This window comes from Toxotes jaculatrix, chromosome 22 (genome assembly GCF_017976425.1).
Source record: "Toxotes jaculatrix isolate fToxJac2 chromosome 22, fToxJac2.pri, whole genome shotgun sequence".
Lineage (NCBI taxonomy): Eukaryota > Metazoa > Chordata > Actinopteri > Toxotidae > Toxotes > Toxotes jaculatrix.
This window is the reverse complement of record NC_054415.1, coordinates 8,216,379-8,232,919: the sequence shown is the minus strand read 5'-3', so window position 1 is coordinate 8,232,919 and position 16,541 is coordinate 8,216,379. Positions and strand designations below refer to the sequence as shown.

The 16,541-nt window shown below is 33.6% G+C and overlaps 1 protein-coding gene across 3 annotated transcripts in view; it reads left to right on the top strand.

Moving 5' to 3' along the window:
• The window catches only part of LOC121176035 (protein PHTF2-like), a 37,904-nt gene extending 32,049 nt beyond the window's left edge, over nt 1-5,855 (top strand). For all 3 annotated transcript variants that reach the window (XM_041029968.1, XM_041029967.1, XM_041029969.1), the window contains 12 exons: nt 17-163; nt 275-431; nt 548-618; nt 874-1,002; nt 1,109-1,194; nt 1,301-1,493; nt 1,648-1,779; nt 1,881-1,967; nt 2,603-2,758; nt 2,847-2,942; nt 3,037-3,162; nt 3,842-5,855. In XM_041029968.1, coding sequence (XP_040885902.1) covers nt 17-163; nt 275-431; nt 548-618; nt 874-1,002; nt 1,109-1,194; nt 1,301-1,493; nt 1,648-1,779; nt 1,881-1,967; nt 2,603-2,758; nt 2,847-2,942; nt 3,037-3,162; nt 3,842-3,862 — 1,401 coding nt within the window. In that variant the 3' untranslated portion in view covers nt 3,863-5,855. The remainder of the gene's footprint in view (nt 1-16; nt 164-274; nt 432-547; nt 619-873; nt 1,003-1,108; nt 1,195-1,300; nt 1,494-1,647; nt 1,780-1,880; nt 1,968-2,602; nt 2,759-2,846; nt 2,943-3,036; nt 3,163-3,841) is intronic.
• Nucleotides 5,856-16,541: the final 10,686 nt, after the last annotated feature.

Here is a 16,541-nt window from a genome sequence, read left to right as displayed (position 1 = left end):
ATTTTGTGTCTCTAAGGAGCCAGCCTCAGATGAGGCATCCAGCGAGGAGGACCCAGACGCGTCCTACAGCGCCCTCCGCCGGGGGGTTGAAAGAATGAACAGTGACTGTACACTCCGAAACCGCAAGAATACACACCACTACAAGAAACACTATGCTGTGGAGGTAAACACACACTGAAGACAACATGTTCACTACTCAGAGCAGTTTTATTTCATTTATGTCAGAAATGGAAAAAAGACACATCTAACAATCCTCTGTCCCATCTCCTGCCAGGACGTCCCCAAGTCTGGGACCAGCTGCAGCTCCAGATGTTCCAGTCTGAGGACTCAGGACTCAGAGAGCACTCGACACGAGTCAGAGACAGAGGACCTGATGTGGGAGGACTTCCTGCACTGTGCCGAATGCAGATCGTCATGCACCTCAGAAACAGGTCAGAGGAAAAGATTAGTGTAGAACCAAATGTAAACAGCCAAAACATTATGTAACTGGTTTGTCTAAATACCTTTTGTAGTTTTTACTTACCTACTAAGGTCTTTTTCTTTACAGAGGGGGAAGGAGGTGGAACACCTGTATGTCCTCCTGCTAAAAAGGAATATAGAGACGACCCTTTCCACCAGGTCTGTAAACTCAGTTATATGACAATTGTAACTGTAGAGTTAATGAGCCTCTCAGATTAAGTAGAGTGTAAATATTTATAGGACTCTAGATAAAACTGGGCTAAATTTGGCTGAAAAGTGAAAGTATTTTATTAGAAGCCTGGTTTACATATGACCAGTATTTCAAAGAGGAGTTGAAACAACATCTAAAGAAACTTTCACTTCTCAGCCAAAGTTAGCCTGGTTTTAAGACTTCTTCTGTGTGTTTTCCCGCAGGGTCACGTCCCCTGGCTTCACAGCTCCAACCCCGGCTTGGAGAGAGTGAGTGCTATAGTGTGGGAGGGAAACGAGTGTAAGAAGGCTGACATGTCCGTCCTGGAGATCAGCGGCATGATCATGAACAGAGTGAGTGAACATTTCTCTGATTCTATACGAGTACACATGTCTGCTAAACAAAAAAATAATGATATTAACCACTATTTTTTTTCTGGGTCTCTGCTTCACTACACAGGTGAATCTCTACACTCCTGGTATTGGTTACCAGGTCTTTGGGAACCTGGTTTCAGTGACACTTGGACTCACACCTTTTGTGTACAGGTACCGCTAACATAACAGAACAGAACAGACTAAAGATACCTGCTGTTAAACATTCTACAGATGTGAATGTCAGCTACTCACATCAGTCTGTGTCCTCCTCCTTCAGGCTGGCTCAGTACCGTGACTTGGATCAGCTGACCACGCTCTCGGCCAATGAGCTGCTGTCCGTGGCACTGGGGGGTGGGTCAGGATCAGATGCTCTGGTCATCACCATGGTAACACTGAGCTTCCTGGTGCGCGTCTGCCTCATATGGCTCTTCTTCTTCCTGCTCAGCGTAGCAGAGAGGACCTACAAACAGGTGAGATGATGAAGTTCAGATTAGTAGCTTTTACTGGTGTAGGGTTAGGGTTAGTTAACCCTAGGGTTAGGGTTAGTTAACCCTAACCCTAACCCTGGTGTAACTTAAGTTAGATGCTAAACCTTAACTATTTACATTCATATTTCTGTTTCAGAGGCTGCTGTTTGCGAAGCTGTTTGGTCACCTGACTTCAGCCCGCAGAGCCAGGAAGTCTGAGGTTCCCCATTTTAGACTGAAGAAAGTTCAGAACATCAAGATGTGGCTGTCGCTACGCTCCTACCTCAAGGTACCAAACACATCTTTTAATCTGGGAGTTGGACACATTCACAGCTGTAGTGAATGAAACACATTGACTGAAACTGAGAGAAACTCTGCTGCATGTTTCAGAGACGGGGTCCTCAGCGTTCAGTGGATGTGATCGTGTCGTCAGCCTTCCTGCTCACCTTGTCCGTCGTCTTCATCTGCTGTGCTCAGGTATGTCTCAGTGTGTCACACCATTGTATTACAGCTCTGAAGATCTATACGGACATCCACATTAAAACGTTTAGCTTAGGAGTGTCTGGTTAACAGCTAACATTTGTAATCCAATCACAATTTGATGTCCGTCACATTATGTGATGACAGAGAAGAAAACAGGTAAAGGAGAAACACTACATTATGACTTTAACTCTATACGTTCAATTCTGTTGCTTGTCTACCTAGAGAGACCAAAGATGAAGAGTTTTAGTGTGGATGTATGATGTTTTCACACAGACATGCCCTTTACAGCTACTACAGCTTAGCTACACATCAAGGCTACAGAGAAACAACAACTGTCAGCTTGGACTGCTGGTGTTCTCTCCAAGTTTCCAACGCCAGTGAAGGTGCAATAGTTGTCTCCTTTTCACTTACACGTGTTGGTTAATTATTTACTGTGAGTTTCACTATTAATCTTCACTAGCATTGGAAACTCGAGCTGATAAAACTTCTTGTGGTGTCTCTGTAGCCCTGATGTGTGTCAGCTGTTCATGTGTGGAAAAAAAAATCCTTATAGTGTTTTCTGATTCTACACATAGTGGCTTTAAGTTAATCAGAAAGACTGAACGACGTGCTCACCTCTCTCCCCACAGTTGCTCCACGTCCATGAAACGTTCCTGGAGTGTCACTATAACTGGGAGCTGGTGATCTGGTGCTCCAGTCTGTCTCTGTTCCTGCTCAGGTTCGTCACTCTGGGCTCCGAGACCAGCAAGAAGTACAGCAACACCTCCATACTGCTCACTGAACAGGTACAAGCACACACACACAGAAAATACATACATTACCACACAGAAAATGTACTGAAACACTCACACTGATCCACTGTGCGTCTGACAGATCAACCTGTATCTGAAGATGGAGAAGAAGCCAAACAAGAAAGAGGAGCTGACACTGGTCAACAATGTGTTAAAACTGGCTACCAAACTACTCAAGGTACAGACTTCACAGCTCTCAAATATGTGTTCAGATGACTGCACCTACAGTCTTTTAAATCTCCTAACTGAAGCGTTTGTCTTTCTCTCTCCAGGAGCTGGATACTCCGTTCAGGTTGTATGGTTTGACCATGAACCCTCTGCTCTACAACATCACCCAGGTGGTCATCCTGTCTGCTGTGTCAGGAGTCATATCTGACCTGTTAGGATTTAACCTGAAGGTGAGTGACACAGGTTAATGGGCTTTATTTGGCTGCACCATTAGTCTGAAAGGCAAATTTTCGTTACTCTGGTGTTTAAGTTTAAGGTCAGACCAGAACATGGTCCAGCAAAATTTAATTGTGTTCTTGGAAACAGGGATGACTCCAAGTTTGGTGACATAGTGACTCTGGATAATCCAAGATCAATTAGTTTATTTACTGTATTCAAGACAATGTATGTTTTCCATCCATTTCTGTCTCATGACTGACTGCAGACAAATCTGCGTCTCCTCTGGAGCAATTTATAGTCCAACAAAGCGAGGTTTTATAAACCTGGATGGTGCAACACAGCTAATGTGATAGCTTCCTCCGTTTCCTCAAAGGTCAGCGCTGTCAAGACGCTTTGCTGTTGGTCAGTTTAACTCCATGTGCATCTTTACTGACACCTGTAAAATTAACTGAGTTTGGACTGAAATTTCTCTGGAATCACTGCAATCATTGGATCTGCTCTCAGGAGCTGAGTAAATAGGCACAAATCTATGACTCAATCTTTGACTAAATACTAAGACATCTTCACAGTGCTGACCTTTGAGGAGAGAGAGCACCACAAAATCCAAAAGTGAGGAACCTTTCATCTGCTGCAAAAAGACATGACATTAAATCAAATTAAAACAGAAGATTTGTTTCTCTCTGTTCACAGCTGTGGAAGATCAAATCATGACAGTGGACAGAGAAACAGTGTCAACTTGTCAATCTCACTGACTGAAAGACTGAACGTCAGTCTGGACATATCAGAGTGCTCTGACCTTCAACGTTCTCACTTTGTGCAATTCACAATTTATTTATTTACCCACTCAGTGTTTTTTCTTAGGGTTTATTTGAATTCTAGTTTGTTTCCATTTTTGTGTTTTATGACACAAAACAATGCTATATTTTACCTGTCTACAAAAAGTATTATTGTTATTATTATTAATATTATAATTAACGTGACAGTTTAGGTTCTAAGCTGCATTTGCAACAGTTTTCATTTCAGCTCATTCGCAAATCTGAAGGCAAAGTATTGAGCTGCAAAAATCTTTTTTTTATTGTAATTTTTGTGTTGTATTTGTTGAACCCGAAAGCTATTTATGTTGAATGAGTTTCAAAACAAAACTTCAAACTCTGTTACGACTTTGAAACCTGTTTTTTTAAAAATACATACGGTAGTCCAGTGGTTTTCTTCTGTCAAAGAAATTTTGTTGAGATGAGATTCTAACGTTTAACTGGAACTAAATTATGTCTTAGATGGTAACCGGTGCAGTTCATGCTTTAAACCACAGAGTATATTGTGATAAAACTACATTTACTGGGACTTTGATTCATCCTGAACCTGGATGGTTTGAAGAAAGTACAAAAAATAATTTAGCTACGGATATTTGTTAAAATAATAGGTATTTGACAAATAAGACTGTAAAGCTTGTTTTCCAAGTTCTACTACCCTTTGTCCTTTATTCAAACCAGCTCCCTGATTTAAACGCTTAAAGCAATTCCACTTAACAGATGTTAACAGTGCTATTCTACTGGTAAAGGTTTTAATTTGCTGACTTACCCGGCTAAATTGTTCCTGGTTTAGTTCTCATTTCGGGAGAGGTGAAAGTCCAGTCATCATCAGCACTGCAAGGAAACAATCATCCAATTAATGGAAGTAACACAACATGGTGAATAGGTGAGATTTATAGAAACCTCTGAGGTTTGGACAGATTAAATAAACATGGCCACAGATACAATGTACACACAACAATGCAGATCACACACAAAATTAAAAAAAAAAAAATCAATACACAGTCAATACAGATTTGGACTTTGGACTTTGAATTGTTAGTGGTTTTAACAGTATTTCCAGCAACATGTGAAGGAACTTTTCCTCACAGAGGAAAGATTGTTTCATCAATTCAGCCAGTTGGAAACTCATTGGATTTTTTTTTTACAGTGATCAAAGTTAAAGTAAGTTATCCTGTGCCTGTCACGGGTTTCTGAACGCTGCAGTTAAAACATGCCTGAACATGAATAAAGATATGCACTTTAAAAACTGATTTTAAATGGAAGAAAAAGCAGTTACATCTTGTTTCAATGTCAAAAGAGATTTTTTTTTGTATCTCACCTGCTTAACATAGTGCGCATTTGCTGCTTTGAACTTAATATTCAGATCACTCTGAAGTAAATTCCACATGGTACGTGAAGTTATTTTGCTCATAGAAAATATCTTAGATGTGATTACAATGCTGACACAAGTTGTTGCCTCAGTTAATGGGTTAGCAATTTGCTAACTTAAAGTAACTTCATTCATAAAAATGCTAGCATAATCATCCTAAGTGTGTGTGAGGAGGAAGACCAAAGTGCTTACTGTTTGTTTTTGTTTGTCTCTGCTGGGAAAAAAAGAATGTATTTGCAGCATTGTGCTTTAAAATCTATCTGTTTCCCTTTGGAAATATTTTAAGTTGTACTTTTTGTTTTCTTTTTGACATTAAGCTTTTTGTTTCCATTTATTTGTAAAAGCTGTTTGTTCCTCATGCTTGTCAGAAAGGAGAGATGTGTTTTACTGTTTTTAAGGAACAAAGAAGTTTGAATTGTATGTTTTCCGAGAGTCTGAATATTTAGATTTAGATTTTTTTGTGAACTGGTCTGTCCACAAGGTCTACATTTTTATAAGAAAAATAAAAAGACATGGACGTTGACTTACTGTGATTTTTTTGTTTTTCAGTATTATATAATTTGCTACAGTCTAGTAAATTACATCCTATCATGCTAAGCAACATGCAAAAATGTTGCCCAAAAAAAGGGCAGAGTTATGCAGTGGCCCTCAAGGACAAAGCACATACAAGAGTGAAAAAGTAATGACGGGCTCGAAAATGTTCATTTCCCTTTTTTGTTTGTATTTTGGTATTTGTTATATTTCTGGATTTGGAATGAGTTTCTGTTCAAGTTTGTGTTTTCTCTGTTGTATGTGCTTTTTTTTTGCTTTACACATAAAATGGAACAACTCAGACCAAAGTGCTGATTGGTTAACGGTAGATATTTTCTCTTACCTCGTCATGGTATCAAGCCCTGAAGACAGTTCTGGTCTCTGTTCAGGCTGTGAGGTGTACAGGTCTGAGGACAAAACAAGTAAAAGGAATTTCATTTGTGGAGCTCACAACACGGAGAAATTAGATAATTTTATAAACATAAAAAAATGTAATCCAATCAGATTCATCTATGTGGCAGATTTATCTGAAAATGGTCAAACTATGTCATCCAATGTCATTAAAACAAAGATTATAATCCACTAAACTTGACAAGAACAAAAAAAGGCTTATCAGTATGAATATGCACCATGTAAGACTAATAGCCACTAAAACATTTTAGCAACATTTTAGCAAAAGCAGATTCTTGTCACCTATGTTAGATGTCTTTTAATGAGCTTTTATTTGTTTTGAGGTCTTTATTATGTATGCAAAAGTCCAAAAATACTCTGTTGTTTTGCCTCTTTTGATATTTCTCAACTGTTTTGCAGACACATTTCCTAATGAGGACTGTTAAAAAATATGAATTTTTTTTTGGCTGATTTTGACGACATACTATACTATGACGTTTTTTTTATGACATTTTGAGGCTAAAAAAAATGTTGACTTTTTTTGGCCGATTTGGACGACATACTATACTATGATGTTTTTTATGACATTTTGAGGCCAAAAAATTTTTTGACTTTTTTTGGCCGATTTTGACGACATATGGCGTTTTTTATGACATTTTGAGGCCAAAAAATTTTTTGACTTTTTTTGGCCGATTTTGACGACATACTATACTATGGCGTTTTTTATGACATTTTGAGGCCAAAAAAAATTTTGACTTTTTTTGGCCGATTTTGACGACATACTATACTATGACGTTTTTTATGACATTTTGAGGTGAAAAGAAATTTTGACTTTTTTGGCCCGAAAAAAATGCCACACTATACTATGACGTTTTTTATGACATTTTGAGGTGAAAAAAATTTTTGACTTTTTGCCGAAAAAAACGCCATACTATACTATGACGTTTTTTATGACATTTTGAGGTGGAAAAAAATTTAGACTTTTTTTGGCCGATTTTTGACACCTTACTATACTATGACGTTTTTTATGACATTTTGAGGTGGAAAAAAATTTTGACTTTTTTTGGCCGAAAAAAACGCCATACTATACTATGACGTTTTTTATGACAATTTGAGGTGGAAAAATTTTTTGACTTTTTTTGGCCGAAAAAAACGCCATACTATACTATGACGTTTTTTATGACATTTTGAGTCCAAAAAAAATGTTGCCTTTTTTTGGCCGAAAAAAACGCCATACTATACTATGACGTTTTTTATGACATTTTGAGGCCAAAAAATTTTTTGACTTTTTTTGGCCGATTTTGACGACATACTATGATGTTTTTTATGACATTTTGAGGCCAAAAAAATTTTTGACTTTTTTTGGCCGATTTTGACGACATACTATACTATGGCGTTTTTTATGACATTTTGAGGCCAAAAAAAAATTTGACTTTTTTTGGCGGAAAAAAACGACATACTATACTATGACGTTTTTTATGACATTTTAAGGCCAAAAAAATTTTTTTGACTTTTTTTGGCCGAAAAAAATGCCATACTATACTATGACGTTTTTTATGACATTTTGAGTCCAAAATTTTTTTTGACTTTTTATGGCCGAAAAAAATGCCATACTATACTATGACGTTTTTTATGACATTTTGAGTCCGAAAATTTTTTTGACTTTTTATGGCCGAAAAAAATGCCATACTATACTATGACGTTTTTTATGACATTTTGAGGTGAAAAAAAATTTTGACTTTTTTTGGCCGAAAAAAATGCCATACTATACTATGACGTTTTTTATGACATTTTGAGGTGGAAAAAAAATGTTGACTTTTTTTGGCCGGAAAAAACGCCATACTATACTATGACGTTTTTTATGACAGTTTGAGGTGGAAAAAAATTTTGACTTTTTTTGGCCGATTTTTGACGCCATACTATACTATGACGTTTTTTATGACATTTTGAGGTCGAAAAAAATGTTGCCTTCTTTTGGCCGAAAAAAACGCCATACTATACTATGACGTTTTTTATGACATTTTGAGTCCAAAAAAAATGTTGCCTTTTTTTGGCCGAAAAAAACGCCATACTATACTATGACGTTTTTTATGACATTTTGAGGCCAAAAAAAATTTTGACTTTTTTTGGCCGATTTTGACGACATACTATGATGTTTTTTATGACATTTTGAGGCCAAAAAATTTTTTGACTTTTTTTGGCCGATTTTAACGACATACTATACTAAGACGTTTTTTATGACATTTTGAGGCCAAAAAATCTTTTGACTTTTTTTGGCCGATTTTGACGACATATGGCGTTTTTTATGACATTTTGAGGCCAAAAAAATTTTTGACTTTTTTTGGCCGATTTTGACGACATACTATACTATGGCGTTTTTTATGACATTTTGAGGCCAAAAAAAATTTTGACTTTTTTTGGCCGATTTTGACGACATACTATACTATGACGTTTTTTATGACATTTTGAGGTTAAAAAAAATTTTGACTTTTTTGGCCCGAAAAAAATGCCACACTATACTATGACGTTTTTTATGACATTTTGAGGTGAAAAAAAATTTTGACTTTTTGCCGAAAAAAACGCCATACTATACTATGACGTTTTTTATGACATTTTGAGGTGGAAAAAAATTTAGACTTTTTTTGGCCGATTTTTGACACCTTACTATACTATGACGTTTTTTATGACATTTTGAGGTGGAAAAAAATTTTGACTTTTTTTGGCCGAAAAAAACGCCATACTATACTATGACGTTTTTTATGACATTTTGAGGTGGAAAATTTTTTTGACTTTTTTTGGCCGAAAAAAACGCCATACTATACTATGACGTTTTTTATGACATTTTGAGTCCAAAAAAAATGTTGCCTTTTTTTGGCCGAAAAAAACGCCATACTATACTATGACGTTTTTTATGACATTTTGAGGCCAAAAAATTTTTTGACTTTTTTTGGCCGATTTTGACGACATACTATGATGTTTTTTATGACATTTTGAGGCCAAAAAAATTTTTGACTTTTTTTGGCCGATTTTGACGACATACTATACTATGGCGTTTTTTATGACATTTTGAGGCCAAAAAAAAATGTTGACTTTTTTTGGCGGAAAAAAACGACATACTATACTATGACGTTTTTTATGACATTTTAAGGCCAAAAAAATTTTTTTGACTTTTTTTGGCCGAAAAAAATGCCATACTATACTATGACGTTTTTTATGACATTTTGAGTCCAAAATTTTTTTTAACTTTTTATGGCCGAAAAAAATGCCATACTATACTATGACGTTTTTTATGACATTTTGAGTCCGAAAATTTTTTTGACTTTTTATGGCCGAAAAAAATGCCATACTATACTATGACGTTTTTAATGACATTTTGAGGTGAAAAAATTTTTTGACTTTTTTTGGCCGAAAAAAATGCCATACTATACTATGACGTTTTTTATGACATTTTGAGGTGGAAAAAAAATGTTGACTTTTTTTGGCCGGAAAAAACGCCATACTATACTATGACGTTTTTTATGACAGTTTGAGGTGGAAAAATATTTTGACTTTTTTTGGCCGATTTTTGACGCCATACTATACTATGACGTTTTTTATGACATTTTGAAGTCGAAAAAAATGTTGCCTTCTTTTGGCCGAAAAAAATGCCATACTATACTATGACGTTTTTTATGACATTTTGAGGTGGAAAAAAATTTGGACTTTTTTTGGCCGAAAAAAACGCCATACTATACTATGACGTTTTTTATGACATTTTGAGGCCAAAAAAAATTTTGACTTTTTTTGGCCGATTTTGACGACATACTATGATGTTTTTTATGACATTTTGAGGCCAAAAAAATTTTTGACTTTTTTTGGCCGATTTTAACGACATACTATACTAAGACGTTTTTTATGACATTTTGAGGCCAAAAAAAATTTTGACTTTTTTTGGCCGATTTTGACGACATACTATACTATGGCGTTTTTTATGACATTTTGAGGCCAAAAAAATTTTTGACTTTTTTTGGCCAAAAAAAACGGCACACTATACTATGACGTTTTTTATGACTTTTTGAGGTGGAAAAAAATTTTGACTTTTTTTGGCCGGAAAAAAACGCCATAAAATACTATGACGTTTTTTATGACAGATTGAGGTGGAAAAAAATTTTGACTTTTTTTGGCCGATTTTTGACGCCATACTATACTATGACGTTTTTTATGACATTCTGAGGTGGAAAAAATGTTTGACTTTTTTTGGCCGAAAAAAATGCCATACTATACTATGACGTTTTTTATGACATTTTGAGGTGGAAAAAAATTTGGACTTTTTTTGGCCGAAAAAAATGCCATACTATACTATGACGTTTTTTATGACATTTTGAGGTGGAAAAAATTTTTGACTTTTTTTGACCGAAAAAAATGCCATACTATACTATGACGTTTTTTATGACATTTTGAGGTGGAAAAGAATGTTGACTTTTTTTGGCCAAAAAAAATGCCATACTATACTATGACGTTTTTTATGACATTTTGAGGTGAAAAAAAATGTTGACTTTTTTTGGCCGAAAAAAATGCCATACTATACTATGACGTTTTTTATGACATTTTGAGTCCGAAAAAAATGTTGACTTTTTTTGGCCGAAAAAAATGCCATACTATACTATGACGTTTTTTATGACATTTTGAGGTGGAAAATTTTTTTGACTTTTTATGGCCGAAAAAAATGCCATACTATACTATGACGTTTTTTATGACATTTTGAGGTGGAAAAATTTTTTGACTTTTTTTGGCCGAAAAAAATGCTATACTATACTATGACGTTTTTTATGACATTTTGAGGTGGAAAAAAATGTTGACTTTTTTTGGCCGAAAAAAATGCCATACTATACTATGACGTTTTTTATGACATTTTGAGTCCGAAAAAAATTTTGACTTTTTTTGGCCGAAAAAAATGCCATACTATACTATGACGTTTTTTATGACATTTTGAGGTGAAAAAAAATGTTAACTTTTTTTGGCCGAAAAAAATGCCATACTATACTATGACGTTTTTTATGACATTTTGAGGTGGAAAAAAAATGTTGACTTTTTTTGGCCGGAAAAAACGCCATACTATACTATGACGTTTTTTATGACAGTTTGAGGTGGAAAAATATTTTGACTTTTTTTGGCCGATTTTTGACGCCATACTATACTATGACGTTTTTTATGACATTTTGAAGTCGAAAAAAATGTTGCCTTCTTTTGGCCGAAAAAAATGCCATACTATACTATGACGTTTTTTATGACATTTTGAGGTGGAAAAAAATTTGGACTTTTTTTGGCCGAAAAAAACGCCATACTATACTATGACGTTTTTTATGACATTTTGAGGCCAAAAAAAATTTTGACTTTTTTTGGCCGATTTTGACGACATACTATGATGTTTTTTATGACATTTTGAGGCCAAAAAAATTTTTGACTTTTTTTGGCCGATTTTAACGACATACTATACTAAGACGTTTTTTATGACATTTTGAGGCCAAAAAAAATTTTGACTTTTTTTGGCCGATTTTGACGACATACTATACTATGGCGTTTTTTATGACATTTTGAGGCCAAAAAAATTTTTGACTTTTTTTGGCCAAAAAAAACGGCACACTATACTATGACGTTTTTTATGACTTTTTGAGGTGGAAAAAAATTTTGACTTTTTTTGGCCGGAAAAAAACGCCATAAAATACTATGACGTTTTTTATGACAGATTGAGGTGGAAAAAAATTTTGACTTTTTTTGGCCGATTTTTGACGCCATACTATACTATGACGTTTTTTATGACATTCTGAGGTGGAAAAAATGTTTGACTTTTTTTGGCCGAAAAAAATGCCATACTATACTATGACGTTTTTTATGACATTTTGAGGTGGAAAAAAATTTGGACTTTTTTTGGCCGAAAAAAATGCCATACTATACTATGACGTTTTTTATGACATTTTGAGGTGGAAAAAATTTTTGACTTTTTTTGACCGAAAAAAATGCCATACTATACTATGACGTTTTTTATGACATTTTGAGGTGGAAAAGAATGTTGACTTTTTTTGGCCAAAAAAAATGCCATACTATACTATGACGTTTTTTATGACATTTTGAGGTGAAAAAAAATGTTGACTTTTTTTGGCCGAAAAAAATGCCATACTATACTATGACGTTTTTTATGACATTTTGAGTCCGAAAAAAATGTTGACTTTTTTTGGCCGAAAAAAATGCCATACTATACTATGACGTTTTTTATGACATTTTGAGGTGGAAAATTTTTTTGACTTTTTATGGCCGAAAAAAATGCCATACTATACTATGACGTTTTTTATGACATTTTGAGGTGGAAAAATTTTTTGACTTTTTTTGGCCGAAAAAAATGCTATACTATACTATGACGTTTTTTATGACATTTTGAGGTGGAAAAAAATGTTGACTTTTTTTGGCCGAAAAAAATGCCATACTATACTATGACGTTTTTTATGACATTTTGAGTCCGAAAAAAATTTTGACTTTTTTTGGCCGAAAAAAATGCCATACTATACTATGACGTTTTTTATGACATTTTGAGGTGAAAAAAAATGTTAACTTTTTTTGGCCGAAAAAAATGCCATACTATACTATGACGTTTTTTATGACATTTTGAGGTGGAAAAAAATTTTGACTTTTTATGGCCGAAAAAAATGCCATACTATACTATGACGTTTTTTATGACATTTTGAGGTGGAAAAAATTTTTGACTTTTTTTGGCCGAAAAAAATGCCATACTATACTATGACGTTTTTTATGACATTTTGAGTCCGAAAAATTTTATGACTTTTTATGGCCGAAAAAAATGCCATACTATACTATGACGTTTTTTATGACATTTTGAGGTGGAAAAAATTTTTGACTTTTTTTGGCCGAAAAAAATGCCATACTATACTATGACGTTTTTTATGACATTTTGAGGTGGAAAAAAATGTTGACTTTTTTTGGCCGAAAAAAATGCCATACTATACTATGACGTTTTTTATGACATTTTGAGGTGGAAAAAAATGTTGACTTTTTTTGGCCGAAAAAAAATGCCATACTATACTATGACGTTTTTTATGACATTTTGAGGTGGAAAAAATTTTTGACTTTTTTTGGCCGAAAAAAATGCCATACTATACTATGACGTTTTTTTATGACATTTTGAGTCCGAAAAAAATGTTGACTTTTTTTGGCCGAAAAAAATGCCATACTATACTATGACGTTTTTTTATGACATTTTGAGGTGGAAAAAAATGTTGACTTTTTTGGCCGAAAAAAATGCCATACTATACTATGACGTTTTTTATGACATTTTAAGGCCAAAAAAATTTTTTTGACTTTTTTTGGTCGAAAAAAATGCCATACTATACTATGACGTTTTTTATGACATTTTGAGTCCAAAATTTTTTTTGACTTTTTATGGCCGAAAAAAATGCCATACTATACTATGACGTTTTTTATGACATTTTGAGGTGGAAAAATTTTTTGACTTTTTATGGCCGAAAAAAATGCCATACTATACTATGACGTTTTTTATGACATTTTGAGGTGAAAAAAAATTTTGACTTTTTTTGGCCAAAAAAAACGCCATACTATACTATGACGTTTTTTATGACATTTTGAGGTGGAAAAAAAATGTTGACTTTTTTTGGCCGGAAAAAACGCCATACTATACTATGACGTTTTTTAATGACATTTTGAGGTGGAAAAAAATGTTGACTTTTTTTGGCCGAAAAAAATGCCATACTATACTATGACGTTTTTTATGACATTTTGAGTCCGAAAAATTTTATGACTTTTTATGGCCGAAAAAAATGCCATACTATACTATGACGTTTTTTATGACATTTTGAGGTGGAAAAAATTTTTGACTTTTTTTGTCCGAAAAAAATGCCATACTATACTATGACGTTTTTTATGACATTTTGAGGTGAAAAAAAATGTTGACTTTTTTTGGCCGAAAAAAATGCCATACTATACTATGACGTTTTTTATGACATTTTGAGGTGAAAAAATTTTTTGACTTTTTTTGGCCGAAAAAAATGCCATACTATACTATGACGTTTTTTATGACATTTTGAGGTGAAAAAAAATGTTGACTTTTTTTGGCCGAAAAAAATGCCATACTATACTATGACGTTTTTTATGACATTTTGAGGTGGAAAAAAATGTTGACTTTTTTTGGCCGAAAAAAATGCCATACTATACTATGACGTTTTTTATGACATTTTGAGGTGGAAAAATTTTTTGACTTTTTTTGGCCGAAAAAAATGCCATACTATACTATGACGTTTTTTTATGACATTTTGAGTCCGAAAAAAATGTTGACTTTTTTTGGCCGAAAAAAATGCCATACTATACTATGACGTTTTTTATGACATTTTGAGTCCGAAAAAAATGTTGACTTTTTTTGGCCGAAAAAAATGCCATACTATACTGTGACGTTTTTTATGACATTTTGAGGTGAAAAAAAATGTTGACTTTTTTTGGCCGAAAAAAATGCCATACTATACTGTGACGTTTTTTATGACATTTTGAGGTGGAAAAAAATGTTGACTTTTTTTGGCCAAAAAAATTCCATACTATACTATGACGTTTTTTATGACATTTTGAGGTGGAAAAAATTTTTGACTTTTTTTGACCGAAAAAAATGCCATACTATACTATGACGTTTTTTATGACATTTTGAGGTGGAAAAAATTTTTGACTTTTTTTGGCCGAAAAAAATGCCATACTATACTATGACGTTTTTTTATGACATTTTGAGGTGGAAAAAAATGTTGACTTTTTTTGGCCGAAAAAAATGCCATACTATACTATGACGTTTTTTATGACATTTTGAGGTGGAAAAAAATGTTGACTTTTTTTGGCCAAAAAAAATGCCATACTATACTATGACGTTTTTTTATGACATTTTGAGGTGGAAAAAAATGTTGACTTTTTTTGGCCGAAAAAAATGCCATACTATACTATGACGTTTTTTATGACATTTTGAGTCCGAAAAAAATTTTGACTTTTTTTGGTCGAAAAAAATGCCATACTATACTATGACGTTTTTTTATGACATTTTGAGTCCAAAATTTTTTTTGACTTTTTATGGCCGAAAAAAATGCCATACTATACTGTGACGTTTTTTATGACATTTTGAGGTGAAAAAAAATGTTGACTTTTTTTGGCCGAAAAAAATGCCATACTATACTGTGACGTTTTTTATGACATTTTGAGGTGGAAAAAAATGTTGACTTTTTTTGGCCAAAAAAATTCCATACTATACTATGACGTTTTTTATGACATTTTGAGGTGGAAAAAATTTTTGACTTTTTTTGGCCGAAAAAAATGCCATACTATACTATGACGTTTTTTATGACATTTTGAGGTGGAAAAAATTTTTGACTTTTTTTGGCCGAAAAAAATGCCATACTATACTATGACGTTTTTTTATGACATTTTGAGGTGGAAAAAAATGTTGACTTTTTTTGGCCGAAAAAAATGCCATACTATACTATGACGTTTTTTATGACATTTTGAGGTGGAAAAAAATGTTGACTTTTTTTGGCCAAAAAAAATGCCATACTATACTATGACGTTTTTTTATGACATTTTGAGGTGGAAAAAAATGTTGACTTTTTTTGGCCGAAAAAAATGCCATACTATACTATGACGTTTTTTATGACATTTTGAGTCCGAAAAAAATTTTGACTTTTTTTGGTCGAAAAAAATGCCATACTATACTATGACGTTTTTTATGACATTTTGAGGTGGAAAAATTTTTTGACTTTTTATGGCCGAAAAAAATGCCATACTATACTATGACGTTTTTTATGACATTTTGAGGTGAAAAAAAAAGTTGACTTTTTTTGGCCAAAAAAAACGCCATACTATACTATGACGTTTTTTATGACATTTTGAGGTGGAAAAAAAATGTTGACTTTTTTTGGCCGGAAAAAACGCCATACTATACTATGACGTTTTTTAATGACATTTTGAGGTGGAAAAAAATTTTATGACTTTTTTTGGCCGAAAAAAATGCCATACTATACTATGACGTTTTTTATGACATTTTGAGGTGGAAAAAATTTTTGACTTTTTTTGTCCGAAAAAAATGCCATACTATACTATGACGTTTTTTATGACATTTTGAGGTGAAAAAAAATGTTGACTTTTTTTGGCCGAAAAAAATGCCATACTATACTATGACGTTTTTTATGACATTTTGAGGTGAAAAAAATTTTTGACTTTTTTTGGCCGAAAAAAATGCCATACTATACTATGACGT